This window comes from Pantherophis guttatus, chromosome 1 (genome assembly GCF_059756535.1).
Source record: "Pantherophis guttatus breed Tessera chromosome 1, ASM5975653v1, whole genome shotgun sequence".
Classification (NCBI taxonomy): domain Eukaryota; kingdom Metazoa; phylum Chordata; class Lepidosauria; order Squamata; family Colubridae; genus Pantherophis; species Pantherophis guttatus.
In genome coordinates this window covers 85,435,251-85,454,615 of record NC_142063.1, presented here as the reverse complement: position 1 = coordinate 85,454,615, position 19,365 = coordinate 85,435,251, and the positions used below count along the sequence as shown (strand labels likewise).

The 19,365-nt window shown below is 35.3% G+C and overlaps 1 protein-coding gene across 3 annotated transcripts in view; it reads right to left on the bottom strand.

The window, feature by feature from the left end:
- Positions 1–19,365, bottom strand: part of SHANK2 (SH3 and multiple ankyrin repeat domains 2) — a 373,648-nt gene that overhangs the window by 302,862 nt on the left and 51,421 nt on the right. For all 3 annotated transcript variants that reach the window (XM_060687619.2, XM_034417321.3, XM_034417322.3), the window contains exons 7-9: positions 18,586–18,753; positions 13,226–13,342; positions 9,131–9,208 (exon numbers count right to left, since the gene is read on the bottom strand). In XM_060687619.2, coding sequence (XP_060543602.2) covers positions 9,131–9,208; positions 13,226–13,342; positions 18,586–18,753 — 363 coding nt within the window. The remainder of the gene's footprint in view (positions 1–9,130; positions 9,209–13,225; positions 13,343–18,585; positions 18,754–19,365) is intronic.

Sequence of the window (19,365 nt, the reverse complement as noted above, 5' to 3'; positions counted from 1 at the left end):
CTAAGGAGAAATTTCCTGATAGTTAGAACAATTAATCAGTGGAACAACTTGCCTTCAGAAGTTGTGAATGCTCCAACACTGGAAGTTTTTAAGAAGATATTGAATAACCATTTCTCTGAAGTGGTGTAGTGTTTCCTGCCTAAGCAGGGGGTTGGACTAGAACACCTCCAAGGTCCCTTCCAACTCTGTTAATCTGTTCTGTTAAATATGATTTCCCATTCCATTCTAGCCCTACACAAGATTCTTCAATACAATGTACAGATTTTTCCATCAACTTGAATGGATAGCAATGACTGCATATATTTATCCTTACACTAAATTGAACAGGGAGCCTATATTTGGAAGTTTCTTGGACTTATTCATGGGCTAGACTGCATTTAATCAGCATTAAAGAAAAATGAACAGAAAAGAAAAACAAAAACAAAAAAAATACTGTGATGAAATAAAATCAATCAGTTTTTAAAAAGTCTTTATCTATGACCACACTAAATAATGCTTAATGTTTATTGAACAAGGTGTTGCTGATAAGTTGAATGCAAATATATACCATTTATCAAGGACTATAAACCTGGTGCCACACTGACTATCTGACACTGAATATATATATATATATATTGCTATCTCTCATGATCAGTAAATTTATAATTTCTCAGTGATAAATTGCAAAATTTCATCTCATCCTTCATCTTTACTGACTTTTTTTCATTCTCACTTCAAAAATAAGCAGTTCACTTTTGACAGTTTTCAGAAATTCAGATTTGAGGCTTTATCATTTCTTCAAGCATTTTTTGTAATATTTTTAGAGTAGTTCCTTTTCATATTGGTTGCTCTAATGAACCTCTCCTTTCCTCACATTGCTGTATAGGTACTCCTTGACTTACAACAGCTTATTTAGGGACAATTCGAAGTTACAACAGCATTGAAAAAAGTGGCTTAGGACTCTTTTTCACACTTGCGACCATTACAGCATCCCCATGGTCATGAGATCAAAATTCTGATGCTTGGCAATAGACTCATATTTATAATAGTTGCAGTGTCATGTGACCACCTTCTATGACCTTCTAACAAGCAAAGTCAATGGGAAAGACAGATTCACTTAACCAAGTTACTAATTTAACAAGTACAAGTACAGTGATTCATTTAACAACTGAGGCAAGGAAGGCAAGGAAATGGGGCAAAACTCACTTAACAAATGTCTCAGTAACATAAATTTTGGGCTCAATTGTGGTCATAGGTTAGGTCTACCTGTATACCTTTTCTGGTGATTTTTGTTTGTTTATAATCAAAATTGATTACCAATTTTGAAATAAAACAATTGATACCTCTCTCTCTCGCTCTCGCTCTCTCCCTCCCTCTCCCGGTTCACTTTCTTTCTTTACACTGTTAAGGCTTTAGTCTCATCTATCTTTCTACAGTTTTAATCATACATTCCATCTCCTGTTACAGTTGACTCCTTGTTTTGTAAATTCCACCAATTATCTTTTTTCTCCCTTTGATGTCAGACAATCGACATTTCCAGGAAGGCCTGGTTGGTTGGTTGGTTTATTTAATTACTTCCATATAAATACTAAAAGCACTTTCTCCAAAATCATTGTCTTTCACATGATTAATACAATCCCCTTTATCCGTTTATCACTTTTTTAGTCGAAATATTGATTAAGTTCTTCACTGTGCTTCTAAAATATTTTTAAAAGTATTGTTTTCCTCTGTATTTCACTTTCTGCAATTCAGAAAGAAAGGATGACTCACTGAGAAGTTTTCTTTGTCCCGCTATTTTCAAAGACCTCTTTTCAACTGTTGTCAACCTTCCAAGTAGACCAGACAAGAAACACAAGATGAGCTAATTCTATTCTATTCTAAGACTGCATTAATAGAATTTTGCAAGTCTAAAAGTAGAAATCTCCCTCCATCTCTTTTTAAGTTAGGGTGGATTCTTTCTAAGATTCTTTCTCTGCATTTACTGGTTTGCAGGCTCTTCTTCCTTTTATCTGATTGCTTCCTAGGAAGCATATCTCCCCTCCCCTTCAAAGGTTATTCTCACATTCCATTTACATATGTAAATTGATAATTTCTCAAGGGGATTAAGAAAGTGAGGATTGGTCATACTTAATATCTTTTAAATTCTCACATTCCATTTACATATGTAAATTGATAATTTCTCAAGGGGATTAAGAAAGTGAGGATTGGTCATACTTAATATCTTTTAAATGACTTCATTGCTAGTGCAAACCAGCTGCTTCTCCTCTACATCCCCCCACACCAGTCACTCTACTTCCATCTCACTGTCTCCTCCTGACACACAACTGTCCCAGAAACTATCCTTTCTATCCAGAAAGACATTTGTCAGCTACAAATCACTGTGGACCAGCATTCTCTTTACTGCTCCATCTCTGCTACTTGGAGATATCAAGTACAGTTCACTCAGAATCATTTATTTCCTAACAGCTAGCAAAAAAGTTTAACTGCCTTAAACACTGGAAATATATTTACTAGCTACATTCCTAAACTGCCAATTATAGTCAATTTACAATTTACAGCACTTAGAAAAAGCATAAAATGCACAGAAACAGCAATAAAAGCTCCACAAATAACACAGACACCTTCCAGAATATAAGTAACTTCTGGAGACAATAGAAAATAGTGAAATATAGAATAGAATTAAAGAAAAAAATGTTGGTAGAATTGGAACAAAATTCTTGCCAAGATTTCAAAGATGTCAGATGTCTGTCCCAATGGTGGTTCATATACCACACAATTTTCATTTCAATAAACAATAAATTATAATGTTTTTCCTATCCAGTCATGTCTGACTCTAGGGCACAGTGCTCATCTCCGTTTCATGGCCAAGGGAGCTAGCATTGTCCAAAGACATTTTCCATGGTCATGTGACCAGCTTATCTACTCACTTTTGCATGCTTTTGAACTGTTAGGTGGGCAGGAGCTGAGGCAAGGAATGGGAGCTTATCCCCTTGTGCAACGCTTGGATTTCCAGCTGACAAACTCAGCATCTTTAACTGCTGAGCCACTGTGCCCCCCAATAAACAACCTGGACAAACCTGTATTCACATAGGAACCACAGGTTTCAGACAACAACCTTGAGTTCTAACATTCCATAGATTTTAAAAATCTAAAATACCTAAGTAGAATTAATAAATGTATTAATTAATTAAATATATACAAATTGTGAAGTGCATTTATTTTCACTTTTTTCTTCTTGATAGATTCATGGGTAATATATGCCCCTATTAATATAAAAATTATAAAAATCTTATAAAAATAATTTATAAAAATTATAAAAAAATTATAAAATAAAAATCTCTTCTATCACATATGTGTCATTCAGGATTACCAAGTAAAGATATATTGTTAGGAATAATAATTTTTATTTAAGAGAATCTAACAAATCAAGCCCCATTTTTTACATAATTCTATAGAAAATGTATAAGCTATTGGCACAATGTTACTTTATATCCAAAAATATTGCTGTGCTGATATGTACAAATTATATAATTTTGGTAATTATTGAGAAGATCCCAATATTATCTACATATAGTAACTTATCTGCTTCTTATATACCTCATGTATATTGTCTAATTAAGCTAGTGTTTCTAAAACCAAATTAAATATAGGAGAAAACAACTGATGTATTTGATTGTTTCCCTAATGCAATTTTTTCTCACATAAACCCTGAATCTTCTATTTAGGGCTATGTATTAGGAAAATCAGTTCAAAATTAATTATATCTTTTAACTTTTGTATTTATGTATTTTATTTTGTGCCTGTTCACCGCCCTGAGTCCTTCGGGAGTAGGGCGGTATATAAATCTAATAAAAGAAAAGAAAAAGAAAGAAAGAAAGAAAGAAAATGAGTTATTTGTTTTCATTCAACTCTGGATAGCACCTAAAGAGTTAAAATTGCACAGTATCCATCTTCAACCTGATTTTTAAAATTATCAGTAAAAACAATTGCCTCTTTTGATGAAATCAAACTCTCAAGCATAGAAATAAGTGATTTAGCACCTGGTAAGATTTTGTTTATCCTTGTTTGAGACAGGAGGACAAAATAGGAAGGGAACAAAGAAGCTTATTTCTTATGTTTATGAGATATATTATCAGTAAACTTCCAAACATAGGAGAAAATTGCTTAATTAATATCACTGCTAATCAAATACTTTTAGCGAGCAATCTAGATTTAATTTTCAACAGTTTACATACAGAGAGAAGAACAAACTGCAGCTTAAAATGTCTCCAACATGATCAGAAGTCATCCTTGCCATTTCCTTTCCATTCATTTTTTATGGGTTATTAACATTTATACTATTCATTTCAGTTCTATTCTTTGACATATCACTATCAGTTCTACATATCTCTGAAATGTTCGTTAAAGTATCCTCTGAGTTTTGTCCCAAATTATTTGTTTACTTTTATTCTTAATTCCACTCATTCTACTAAAAAGTCTTTGTTTAACCCTTTTTGCCCACTTCTAAAACAGTTTCAGTTTCCATTAAAATTGACTTGCCTCTTCCCTACTCTTTTAATTTTAATGATTCCTGGCACTTTGAATCAGTCTTTTATTTCTATTCTAATTATGAAATACCTTTCTTTCATACCTTTGATTATTTTTTCTCATCTATAGTCTCTTTTACTTCATTTCACCAAGCATTGTTTTTATATGTACTATTTGCATATCTCCCCATATTTATTTTTGTAATATAATTCACTCTGTGTCAAACAAATCCCACATCCTCTTTCTTTACTCTCTATTCATTCTTTTAGGAAATTCACCTTTCTTCTCATACATTTCTTTGAGTTCTTGAGTTCAAGGTTGACTCATCCTTCCGAGGTGGGTAAAATGAAGACACATATTGTTGGGGGCAATATGCTGACTCTGTAAACCGCTTAAGAGAGGGCTGTAGAGCACTGTGAAGTGGTATATAAGTCTAAGTGCTATTGCTGTTTCCATAACATTTTCTCTTTCCATCCTTATATGCTTCCTCCTTTCCTCCTTTTCTTCCAGGTCCATTGATAGTATCAAGATCCACTCTGGGACCATCAAAGGATGATCCATCTCGCATTTAGTACATCTTGTCAATTGCCTTATTGTTTCATCATATACAATCAATCATATTTCTTTTCCTTTCTTTTCTTTTCTTTTTTCTTTTGCCATGCCTACACAGATAGACATGGGCTTAAACAATGTGTCAAAATAAGCAAACACTCATCATACAAAACTGTCTCTAAAACATTCTTGAACTTTCATATGATGAAGTCTTTTTTTCTTTACTTTTGTATCACTGCCATCTATTCATTTATGTTACCTAAAAAAGTAATTTTTCCATCTGGATCACATTCAGTCAGGATGTTCAGTTTTTCTCCAAAACCTGATCCCATTCCATTATTGTACTACCATTCACTGGAAGGTAACATGCAGCTATCACCAGCCTATAGATTCTTACTTCTATTTTCCTACTTTCCTATCTACTTCTGATAAGGTAGGGAAGCAATCAATTGAGTTGCTTGCTCTATTTTTATTCATGCCAGTTTCAGCCTTCAATGCTAATGGTTTAAGAATAAAATAAAAGTCATTTTTGTATTTTTGGTTAGTATTTATTATTTATAGCATATATGTACAGCTACAAACTTGAAAGGGTTTAAGTGGTGCACAAAATAAGAGCACGAGTTAAAAAACAACATAGCAATGACCTAAGAAATGTACCCAAAAGGATAACAGAATCAGAAAAAGAATATTGTTAAATATTTGCCTCCATAAGAACAGCAGGTAAAGATCTGCTATGTGGTGAAATGTTGAAAAATAAGCTAACATGGTGAGCCTCTGTACTGTAACATTATTTTATTCATATTAGTCATTCTGGACTTATCCCTGATGAATGGTACAGCAGCATCATTGTCTCAGTCTTTTTAAAAGGTGATAGACTACTGCCTTTAGAGTACTGACCTAGCCATTTAATTAGCACTGTGGCAAATAAAAAAGTTAGATTCCTGTTAACACTCTTGTACAACAGAAAAAGATGTTTTGAAGGAAGAATAAAAAGAATTTAGGAAAGGATAAACTGAGTAGTTTGAGAATATTTCATTTGTAAATATACAAAGTTTAATAATGCAATAAATTAATGACGTACACTAAAAATAAAATATAATCCATACTATATTTATCTGTCTGGTGCCAATGACTCCAGTACTATTTAATTTCCAAAAACCATCAAGAAAAGCTACATTTTAACAGGCTTCAAAAGCCATGAGAATAAACTTGCCTTCATCTAGGACAGAGCTCTTCAAACTTGGCAGCTTTAAGACTTGTGGACTTCAATTCCCAGAATTCTCCAGTCAGCTCATTCTGCCAAGTTTGGGGACCCCTGATCTAGGAGTACAGAAGAGGACATACCTCACAAAGCCTTCTTGCAATAGGCATTCTGTTCTGAATGAGCAGAAATTATTTGGAAAAAATGGTCTTGTAAATATAAAGATCTTGTGCCATAAGCTAACTAAAGCCTAGTTTTACCCCAAGCATACTTACACTATTTTATGTAACTCAGAGGTTTAATCTAGAGAATCACTCGCATGGTGGGAGTACTGTAACCAATATGCCACAATAGGCGTAGTTGTAGTTGTTGTTGTTAGTCACGAAGTCATGTCTGACCCATCGCAACCCCATGGACAACATTCCTCCAGGCCTTCTTGTCCTCTACCATTCCCCAGAGACCACTTAAGCTCACGTTGACTGCTTCAGTGACTCCATCCAGTCACCTCATTCTCTGTCGTGCCCTTCTTCTTTTGCCCTCAATCTTTCCCAGCATTAGGCTCTTCTCCAGTGAGTCCTTCCTTCTCATATAGTATAAAGATACACAGATACTAGTATGATTTTCTTTATGGAAAATTCAAATTTAAATCACTTTTTCCTATCTGGAGCTTATTGATTATCCTTGAGAAATCACTAGTGTCTCAAAATAATTTTATATACTACCGTGTTTTCCGGCGTATAAGACGACTGGGCATATAAGATGACCCCCAACTTTTCCTGTTAAAATATAGGGTTTGGGCTGTACTTGCCATATAAGACTGCCCCTCTTCCAATGCACACCAAATAAAAATTAAAAAACATCAACTGGCTCACCTACAATGTAAAAGCAGGTGTGCTAGACCCAAAATGGACCCTGTAACAAGCAGGAACCTCACACAGCCACAAAAAGCCCCCCCAAAAAACTTTCACACTCTAAACACACACAACACAACAGGCTCACCCACAATGTAAAAGCAGCTGTGCTAGACCCAAAATGGCCCCTGCAACAAGCAGGAACCTCACACAGCCACAAAAAGCCCAAAAACCCAACTTTCACACTTTACACACACAAAATTCCACATACAGCTTTGTGAGATTTTGTGTGTTTGTGTAGTTGGAGTGAAACACTACAGAAACACACTAAATCTCAGAAAGCTGCACAAATATTATTTTATTTTATTTTATTTTTATTTTTATATGAAAGCTAAATTTAAAACTTCCTAAACGGCTTCCTAAATGGCTAGGTCTAAAAAAGAACAACTAAAAAAACCCCAATTGACTATTTTTTTTAAAGCTCCCAAAGGGGAAAAAAACTTACCCAATAGAACAGGGGTCTCCAACCTTGGCAACTTTAAGACTTGTAGACTTCAACTCCCAGAATTCCTCAGCCAGCTTTGCTTTGCTGGCTGAGGAATTCTGGGAGTTGAAGTCACAACTAACTCCTTGCTTGATTGCAGGCAGGGAGTTGCTTGCTTGCCTGAATAGATTCAAGCAAGCAAAGCAAGGCAAGCGTTGCGACTAGCAGCTGAGGTAAGCAAGCTGGAGGGGGAAAACTTTTTCCCTTTTACATGGCTCTGGCGATCCCAGCTGAGTTGCAGGGAACTCAGCTGGGATCGTCAGAGCTGGGATCCTCAGAGTAAAAGGGAAAAAACTTTTTCCCTTTTACGTGGTTTCTGGCGATCCCAGCTGAGTTGCAGGGAACTCAGCTGGGATTGTCAGAGCTGGGATCGCCAGAGCCATTTAAGGCTCGTCAGAGCCTTTCGGGCTGGTCTGCCTGGTTACAGGAGAACTACACCCGGCATATAAGACGACCCCCGACTTTTGAGAAGATTTTCATGTGTTAAAAAGTCGTCTTATACGCCGGAAAATACGGTATCATAAGTGAAGTAGTAAGTGAGTCAAGGTGATAGAATTCTGGATGATGCTACTTCAGATTACAAATTGGTGAACATTTTGGAACATGTCTACCATGCACAAAAGCTTATTCAATGAACTAGAATCAGCTAAATACGTTTTTATACGGCTATGTTAATTACATAATGCAATTTGCCTTCCATTTTTGTACTACTTGAACTGAAAAAAATCAGGAAGGAAGAAAACAATTGTGACCATATTTCTAATTACTTTTGTTCACTTAATTTGAAACAGAAGTTGATCTCTGTTAGTATACTTTCCTATGAAAGATGACAAAACTAGTACATTAAAAAAAACAAATATTTTATTCATTCTACATTCTAACCTTGCACATCAAGTGGAAATATTAAATTCTTGATATGTTGCACAGACAGTTTATTATGTAGGCATATATTTACAAAATCTAACAAAATGGGACACTTCAAAATTCTACTAAACCAGCATTTCATGTATTTTAGCCTTCCATCTATCACAAAATTACTGTAAGTATAAAAAATACATCCTCTAAACAATTCTGATCTTCACAAAGAGTAATACAGACATGTACAAAAATTAGTGTACAGTACTTTTTTTTTTAACAACCCTGCAATCCCTTGCATCAGGGTGGAGTCACAGTGACTAATTGGAGCTGAGCATTTATTGGCCAGATGCCCTTCCTGACCCCTACATGGAGTTCACAGCAGACAATTACTCGTTTTACCCAGAGAGAGAGAAATATCTGCAGCTAGAGAAGGCTCTTAACTCACAGCCTCCTGACTGTGAGGCAAGAGCTCCACTTCTAGGCCACCAAACCGCTCTATACAGCAATTTCATTTCACATTAATACTTTTTACACAATGCACTAAATATAAAGGATATTCATCTACCATTTAAACTACAATACACACCAAAGAATATTGTTTTCTTTAGTTATTCTTACCTGAAATGGTGACTGATTATTATAATTCTTTAATTCCTTGTTTGCACCTCGTAACAACAATACTCTTGCACAGCTGTCCTGTAAACAAATAGATTGTTTCAATCTTTGTTTCTATATCCATAATAGTAAGCAGACCATCTGAAGGCATAGGCTTTTTAAAATTGCTAATAATAATCTTAATCCCTCCTAGATAGGAACTAGGCTTTCAGAAAAAGGCATTCTATTACTGTGCTTATTAATTACAAAAAGAGCTAACTGAGGCTGAACTTCTGTTTGTCATTGTAAGAACTGTTTCCCCTAAATTCAATCCAAAATACACATGCCAAAAATGAGAAACGTAGTGCATACATATACATATATAGCATAACTAGCACAAGCTGTAAAAAGGATAATACACTGCCATATATCAAAAGTATCTCAGAAACCACCGAAGACTATTACGACGACATGGCATCAACTAAAACCAAGTAAATCCTTCCAAAACATCATAGTTAAACCAAAAGACCCAGAAGAAAAAACAGGAGTCATCTACAACATACACGTAAGACAAATAGTCAGAAAACTAGCTGAATACTTCCATTAATATCAATTAGCAGTTTCAAAAATATGATGAAAACTGATTAATTTTATACTTAAACATAATTTCAACTGGGAAACTGACTATCCTAGGCCAATCCAAGTCCAAAAATACTAGAGAATTCCTGGGAGACTGACACTCTGGCAAATCAGTCAACAATAGGCACATAGATATAAAAAATATCTACATACCATACAAGAGACAATCAATAAGTCAAAAAGGGAACAAAAAACCAAAATACTTCTCCACCAGCAATCAACACCCAGATGAACATAGATTAACACCAAGATTAACATCAGATCAACAATCAAGAAGTAAACAATACCCCAATCAAAGAACTGCCAAACAAGCTAACAGATCAACCAAACAACCACCAAGACTGCCCTCATCAACACTAACAGGGCAATCCATTAGAATATAAACTGATATATATAAACTGAATATAAACAGGACAACTCCCCTCAGGACAACTCACTGCAGAAAAATTCAACCATTCAATTTAATTATTTAAAATAATTAAGAAATTATTTTAATTTTTGTCATTCACAATTCATTTTGTCCCTCCTTTTGCATCCTTTCTTTAATGATTCTATTCCACAATTTCTTCGATATTAGTGTTTAGTTTAGATTAGTTTAGTTTATTTGATTTATATACCACCCTACTCCCAAAGGACTCAGGGCAGTGAACAGCCACAAGATAAAAACACATAAATACAAAATTTAAAAACAGAATAAAACCGAATTAAACAATTTGGCCGAAGACAGATTTAAAACACCCCAATAAATTAAGAACGAATTAAAATTTGTGTTTTAAAAAAGGGAAAAAGGGAAAAATTAGGCCAGCCCAGCCTGATGGAATAAAAGAGTCTTGAGAGCGCGGCGGAAGGTGCGTAGATCCGGAAGCCCCCGTATCTCCGGGGGGAGCTCATTCCAGATAGTAGGTGCCCCCACAGAGAAGGCTTTCCCTCTGGGAGCCGCCAGTCGACATTGTTTGGCCGACGGCACCCGGAGAAGCCCCTCTCTATGAGAGCGTACCGGCCGGTGGGAGGCTACTGGTGGCAGCAGGCGGTTCCGTAGATAACCAGGTCCTAAACCATGGAGCACTCTAAAGGTTGTAACCAAGACCTTGAAGCGCACACAGAAGACCACCGGGAGCCAGTGCAGCTCGCGCAGGAGGTGTTACATGGGAATGCCATGTCGTTCCCATAACCACCCACGTGGCCGCACTCTGCGCCAGTTGGAGCCTCCGGGTGCTCCTCAAGGGGAGTCCCATGTAGTGTAACTCTTGTTCTATCCCATGGTGAGTGGACCATGGCAAGTTGTCTTGTAGTGAGTTGGTTGCAGTGAGTTAGCCATGGCAAGTTGTCCTAGACCCATATTTGAGGATGTATAATGTAGTAAAAATTAAATTAAACTGAAACATAGAATAACTTTGTCACTTTGAATGTACACATATGCATACATTAAAATGAAATATACTTTATCTTCCAACTTCTATCCTCAAATATAGGACTGAAGCAGAGAATGCTTTGTTGGTTATGCTACTTTTTTACCCATGATATGTGTCTTTTTGCATTTTTCTCTTTGGTTATACTAGCTGGACGCCCGTGCTTCACTACAAAACTATGTGCTTGAACTTGATAAATTGACACTTACAGCCTGAAACTTAATGTAGAGTATGTTAATATAATGTAACTGGCAGTTGGAACAGAGGGTGAGGGGGAGTAGAATGTCCCAGCCCGCTAGCATCCTGTCAATGTGTGAGAGAGTTGAGGGGTGTTTGGAAACTCAAATAGATTTTGCCGTATGAGCAAGGAGGAGACAGGAAGGAGGCTGAGCGTGGCTTAGCTCAAGTGTTCTGCATTAAAGCTGCTTCCTGCTGTGAAAGTAAAACTGAAAGTGAAACTCCTCTCCTCTGCTTGCGTTTTGCATTTGGAACAGATTTCTTTTCAGGTGGGGAGGGGAGTAGAATGCTCTGATCAGAATGCTCTGATGGTCATTTCGAAAAATCCTTTCTTAGTGAGCACCTAGAAGCCAAGAGGAACATACATGGCAAATTTCAAGTTTGAAGGCTTTATGGTTCTGGAGATTTCGTGATTACAGCTTGAGTGGTTTTCACTTTTATATATATAGATATCAACTAATTAATAAATTGCTTCCTTTTGATGGGTAAAATGACCAGGGCAAATAATTAACTTCTGCTTCTTCTTGTCTCCAGCTGTTTGTATGAAAAAAATTTAGTCATGTTAAACCATTAAACATCTCAGTTATTATTTTAATATTTTCTCTTTATTGTTTTTCAGCACCCAAATCATAGCTTCATCTCTTCACTACTCCCATTTTGACATTTTAAGAAGATGCAAAATTGTTAACTAGCCATAAAATCATTAACTACTGCTTTAACTTGATCTTGCTACAGTAAATGCAGGAATATCCAAACACCTGGCACTATTCCAAAGAATAAAATATACTGAAGACATCCCAAATAGATGCATTATAGCATATATTTTAAAGTTTTTGATAGCTGACTCCCTAAGGCGGGGTATTAAACTGGCCAGATGCATCACACGCAGGCCACGCCCCGCCCAGCTCCACGAAGGGAAAAACTATTGTGAAACATCACGTGACGGCAATGTGACACTGCGAGTTTGACATCCGTGCTCTAAGGTAGTCACCTTCTAAAACTTTGTATGAATCTTTTTACTATTACTGCTTTGGAACTGACATACAAACATTATTACACCAACTGGCTTATTCTGTAAAACATGTGAACACCTCATTTATTTTCTGATCATATGGATCTACTGTAAGAAACAGATAATATAATAGTTTTCTATTTGGAAATTTCCAGACTTGAAACAACTAGATCATAGTAAGTTTCTATATCCATACATAAAACATTGACTCGTGCAACATTTAATACATACTATTGTTATGTAAACAGTGAATTATATACATTAGCAGGAGAAACTACAGGTAGTCCTCAACTTACAACAGTTCATTTAGTGACATTAAAACAACACTGAAAAAAGTAACTTACAACCATTTTTCACACAGCTGTTGCAGCATCCCCAGTCACATGATCAAAATTTAATTGACTCATATTTATGATGGTTGCAGTGTCCTGGGGTCATATGATCACCTTTTGTGATCTACTAACAAACAAAGTCAATGGGGAAGACAGATTCAATTAACAGTCATGTTACTAACTTAACAACTGAACTGATCCACTTAACAACTCTGGCAACAAAGGCCATAAATGGGGCAAACAACTGTCATTTAACAACTGTCTCTCTTAGCCACAGAAATTTGGGGCTCAATTGTGGTTGTAAGTTGAGGATTACCTATAATTGCTTGGCTGAAAAAAACTAAGCATTATGTATGGAAACAGTAACTTGAATTTTCATTCCCACATGAATGAAAACCATAGTACCCATGCATAACAGAATATGTATTTATTTTTATATTTATTTATTCATAAAAGAATATTTCTCAACAGCAAAGCTGTAATAACTAACCTGATTGTAAAGTGCACAGATATGCAATGCTGTGTTTCCAGATGCATTCTGAGCTCCCATATCTGCTCCATAAAATAGAAAATGTTCTAAATGCTGGACATGCCCATAACGACAAGCCTATAAAATAAAGTACTCATATTTTAATTAAATGTAAGTCAATTGTAATGTAAAATGTCATTTATATCCCTAAAATTTTAAAGCTTTGAGTATTATATGCACAAGTTATAGATGGTGAATACTGACACAAGCAAACAACTGACTAGCTTGGTTTTTTAATGGCCAAATTCTCACAACCATTCTATGTGTGCAAACTTGTGAGATTCACCCATTTAATTATTTTTAAGATTTATTTTAAAATAATTTAAAAACTTTTTTAGAAGTAAAAATATTGTTTTGGTGACTGAAAACTTGCATATAATTCAGTACATAACAACTGATAAGGTTGCTGTGTCTGCTTGAGACAGATGAAATGTGTAACTATACCAACTATTTAATTAATAAAGTGACTGTCTGCAACTATTTTTTAAGAGTGACTCTAGTGGGTCCATTTTCAAAAGTATTAGAACACTGGATGGTGAAACATTTAAGCAATATTTTAATTAGAGATTTATACTCTTATCACTAGCCTGTAAACACTTTACAAAACAGAAAAAAAAGGTATAAAGAATTTAACTTCTCAGTTCCTCTCGTTAGAAATAACTGTCATAATATGGTCCTCCTCTATTAACACCCCAATAAAATGGATAGCTAATAATAAAAATGTCCATAGATGATAGTAGTACCATGTTTCCCCAAAAATAAGACCCTGTCTTATATTTTTTTGAACCTCAAAATAAGCGTTTGGCCTTATTTTTGGTGAGATCTTATTATTTGGGGGCACATGGAGCTCCTCTTGCCATTTTACCTGATTTCCAGTTCTGAGTTTAAATATTTTTGGGAAGGACTTATTTTCGTGGGGAGGCTTATTATACTCATGCGCTCAAAAGTCCGATTAAGCTTATTATCAGGGGATGTCTTATTTTCGGGCAAACAGGGTAGTAGTAGTAGTAGTAGTAGTAGTAGTAGGAGGAGGAGGAGGAGGAGGAGGAGGAGAGATTTAGAATAGCATCAAGTACAACAAAGAACATTCTGAAATTATCTACTCATAAGCCTCAAAATAATATAAAAAGGCCACTGAATGGCACTAAATATGATGTTTCTGAGATGTGATTAAACATTTGTTGAGAATTATCTAAAACCAATTAAAAACACTTTATGAGTCACTGTTCTATTATCTCAAAGTCAAGACAAGTACTTATTTATACATTTTAATATACAGAAAACTTACACACATAGCAAGGCCACAATTGTAACTAGTGAAGATAACTTTATGATATAAATCACATGGGTAGGTCTGTATATAGAATGTATTTATTACTCTCTCTCTCTCTCTGTGTGTGTGTGTGTGTGTGTGTGTGTGTGTGTGTGTGTGTTTGGGTGAGGTTTGAACTCTCTGAGCTTCGTATTTGCATGCATGCATTTTATTACCTCACTAGGTAAGATCAATAGTGATAGTGTGGGGGTTGCTCCCTGTATAGTGTATACAGTAGCTTGCCCTGCCAATGCTGGTGGGAATATTGTCTTTTCTTTGTTTTTTCCTTGGTTAGGGTATTGTTGACTGCTTGATTGTTTGTCTGATGTTAATCCCTGCTTATCTGGGTGGTGGCTGCTGGAGAGGATTGTACTAATCTTTTTGTTTTCTTCTAGCTTTTTTTTATTCTCTCTCTTTAAAGATTGGTTAATGTGGTTTATCTCTATGTTTCTATTGATGACTGATTATGCCAACCTTCTGGGAATTCCTTAGCATTTTGGAATTTAACTTGGTCTAGGATGCCCACAGTTTCCCAGTTGAAACTATGATTCAATTGGAACTTGCTTTATGAAATTAAGGAATTTCCATCATGTCTTCTAACTGCTAAGTGGTGTTCACTTTATTAGTTTTCTGCTTGTTTGTCCTGCAGTGTATATTGTAAAAAAAAAAAAAAAAGTGTCACCTATAAACAGAAAGCTTCTATTTTATTTTTACTTGTGTAATGAACTTTTGAACCATAGAACAGAACTTTCCATAGCAGCAAAATAATGAAAACCCATGGATAATAAAATTATGAAGTAGGCAATCTATGAAATGCACAAAACTATGATTTGCAGCACCCACATACCATCATCCTAACAAAACAATTCTTTTAAAAGCCGAAAAAATGGTCCTGTGTGCGCGTGTGTATGTATATGTTTATGTCTATATCTGTATATCTAACATTTGCCTGTGTCTGAAATGACTGAAAAAACCCCAGCTTGGAACAGATGGCGTCTTCATCAGAAGAAGACATATCACATCCTGCACAATTAGTAGGGAAAAAAAAAACATGGTTGTATTACATCAATATTCCCTGTCTATTCGTAAGTATGTCCTCCCAATGCTAGCTTGGAAATCTTAAAGTTGCATTCAGATCAGGAAAGCCATCAGGTTGAAAAAGGTTGCTTTTACCCCAGTTAAGTAATTACATTGTCCATGTTATATCGTAGTTATATGTAAACCAACCTGATCTGTCTCTGATTATAGATAGCCCTCCATTTACATCCATTCTTTTAGTGACCATTCAAAGTCAACAACAGTACCTCAAAAAGTGATTTATAAATAGTCCTCATATTTACAACTGTTGCAGCATCCCCATGGTTACCTGATGAAAATATGGGCACTTGGCAACTGGTATGTAGTTACGACAGCTGCAGCATCCCAGTGTCATGTGATTGACATTGGCTACCTTCATAGGCAGCTTCTGACAAGAAAAGTCAATGGGGAAGCCAGATTCCCTTAATAAGTGCAGTGATTCACTTAACAACTATGGCAAAAAATATTGTAAAATTGGACGTGTTCCACTTGTTGAGCAACCAAAATTCTGCTCTCAATTGTGGTTGCAATTTGAGGACTATATGTATAGCTAAAAGCACTAAGACTGAATTTTTGTGATTGTTCTTAATGCAAACAGGGAAATACGGAATATAGGTAGTCCTCAAGTTACAACAGTTCATTTAGTGACTGTTCAAAGTTACAACGGCACTGAAAAAAGTTACTTATGACCATTTTTCACATTTATGACCGTTGCAGCATCCCCATGGTCATCTGATTTATATTTGGATGCTTGACAACTGGTTCATATTTATGACAGTTGCAGTGTCCTGAGGTCATGTGACCACTTTTTGCAACCTTCTGGCAAGCAAAGTCAATGGGGAAACCAGATTTAACAATCATATTATTAATTTAACAACTGTAATTATTCACTTAACAAATGGGGCAAGAAAAGTTGTAAAATGGGGCAAAGCTCACTTAATACATTTTTCACTTGGCAGCATAAATTTTGGGCTCAATTGTGGTCGTAAGTCAAGGATTACCTGTACACAAAATTGTTTTATTAGAAAATTATGACTAAATATATGACAGTCAACAAAGGCTTACTGGAAGTGAAAGCAAAATCTATACATGCTTTATACAAGAAAGACAAGAAATGAATGAAATACATAAAGGTGTCTTTGAAGTGTAGCACTTTCCTAAGGAGGAAATTACAGTACATGTAAATCTGTGATCTTTTAATTCAAGATATAACTTTAAAAGAATTTTATCTAGATAATTTAAGAATAACTCTAGATTTTTTTTAAAAAAAATCTGCTCTTTTTCCCCATATTTAAAGATATTTATCCTGGTTTTTCAGTTGGAGAGAAGTTTATTCATCTCAAATTTTTAATCACTTATTAGCTCTAACCTTAACTCTGCTAACTAAACCATAATTAAGTTAAACATGGGAGAGTCTGTCTTATGAGCACAGTTATGGCTTAGCTTCTCAGAAATTCTCAGAACTACTGATATTATATGCTAAATGAGAAAGTTCAGCATTGCCTAATGAAGTTAATTCTATCGATCAGCTCAAGAGGGCACTATAAGCACTGAGAATGATAGAACTTTAGAATGATTGTTCTAAAAGAGATACATGCACTTGCTATAAAATTAAAGCAGATTCGATTCTAATAGTTAAAGACCCTCTTTTCAACAACTGGAACTATGGAACTGAATCACTCTATGAAAACTTTCATTCAAGGAGAAGTAAAAATGTACCTACATCATTATCTTTTTACCAATACAATAAATAACTTTTTCATTTTGTTAACAAAATTAACGTGTTATCAAAAAACATAAAGTATCTATTTAGAGAAACATCAGACACAGCTACAGAAATTACTAAAACAAAATAAATAAATTGTCTGCTCAAAATAAAGTTGAACTGAGCAAAGGACACAGAAAGGACCAACAGTGTAACATCATGAATATTTTCACTGAGACAGCTAAAAATCATCAAAAACCTGATGCTTTAATAAAAATGAATACACAAGTAAATAATTTCTGTGCAAGAGTGAATAGGCACTAGAACAGTATGTTAGCATACAAAAATCCAATATATTATCTATATTGTATTCCATTGCATTGCATTGTACTTTATTGTATTGTATTGTACTGTACTGTACAATACAGTACTGTACTGTACTATACTGTATTGTATTGTATTGTATTGTATTGTACTGTACTGTATTGTATTGTATTCCATCTTCATTATTTTTATCTAGAATTCATGGTGGTGAACACAGCCTCCCTCCTTCTATTTTCTTCACAACAACCACCCTCTGGGGGAAGTTGTGCTGAGAGAGAGTGACTGGTCCAAGGTCATCAACCAGAGCCTTGGTGGCACAGTGGACTAAGTGCTGTTAAAGTAGCATTTAGTTGCCAGCTGCCTGCAATTACTGCAAGTTCAAATCTCACCAGGCTCAAGGTTGACTCAGCCTTCCATCCTTTCAAGGTAGGTAAAATGAGGACCCGGTTTGTGGGGGCAATAAGCTGACTTTGTATAAAAAAGAACACCACTTAGAGGGGGCCGAAAGCCCTACTAAGCAGGTATATACAAAAGTATGAAGGCTATTGCTTAACGCATTGTAAGCCGCCCTGAGTCTCTGGAGAAGGGCAGCATATAAATCGAACCAATCAATCAATCAATCAATCAATCAATCAGAGGGCTTTCATGGCAGAACTAGAACTCACAGTCTCTGTATATATATTATGCATAGCAATAAAAATATGTTTCAAATTGTTGTATGATTTTAGTAAAGAACAGTTTTGTTTAAAGTCATTTTTACTGAAGCAATTTTTTTAAGTACAATGGATTTGGAGAATTCCGTGCAACTGATTTCAGAATGGATTACACAATTACCAAATATTTGAGCAAAAGGTAAAACTGTCTCAGCAAAATTGATAATTATCTTAGTGTATTCTTTTCTACCTGGTGAATTTCCTGCCATCCATTTTCGTCTCTACAACCAACCGTAGCATGTTCATGTAGTAGCAACTCACAGCAAGATGGATCTCCTCCTACTACAGCAGTGTGATACAATGGTGTCAACCCACAGCTATCTTTGTAGTTTGGAGATGCTCCAAGATCTAAAAGAGTCTGCAAAGTAATTTTAAATTGTAACAAAATTCTGAAGGTGAATTGATTGTTATTTCTATATTTTATCCTTTTCAGTATAGCGGTAAACTGATCATGCAGTCCAATGAATTCTTATTTGAGGAACAGCCCTTAGAGAATATAGTGAACCATATAACTACATTGTTTGTTTTCTTTTGGTTAAGCAATTACTTGTTGACTAAACGGAACAATGGCTTTATAAATAATACTAATCCATAGATTATGGTTTGCAAACCATAATTTGCTGGATTCATGCATTACACTAAGAAAAAGTAAACTGTTACATACACAAAAGTATGAGTAGTACGGCATGACTATTTACTTGGAAATCATTGCATTAAACCTAGAGGTAGGTTTAATTTATACTAGCTAGTCTTTAGGATTAAAAGATCAGACTACAACAGTAAATCCCAGTAATGTCTGCAGAATCTTGAATGCAAACACGGTCTCTTTTTGAAAGTCAAGAGACATAATGAAATACATAGAAAAGGAACATGCTTGAATCATGCCATCAGAACTCTTGTTTTTATTAGACCAATTCTCCTTCATTCCCACCCCCCACTCCTCCAATGTGGGGATGTTGCTAGGAAATAT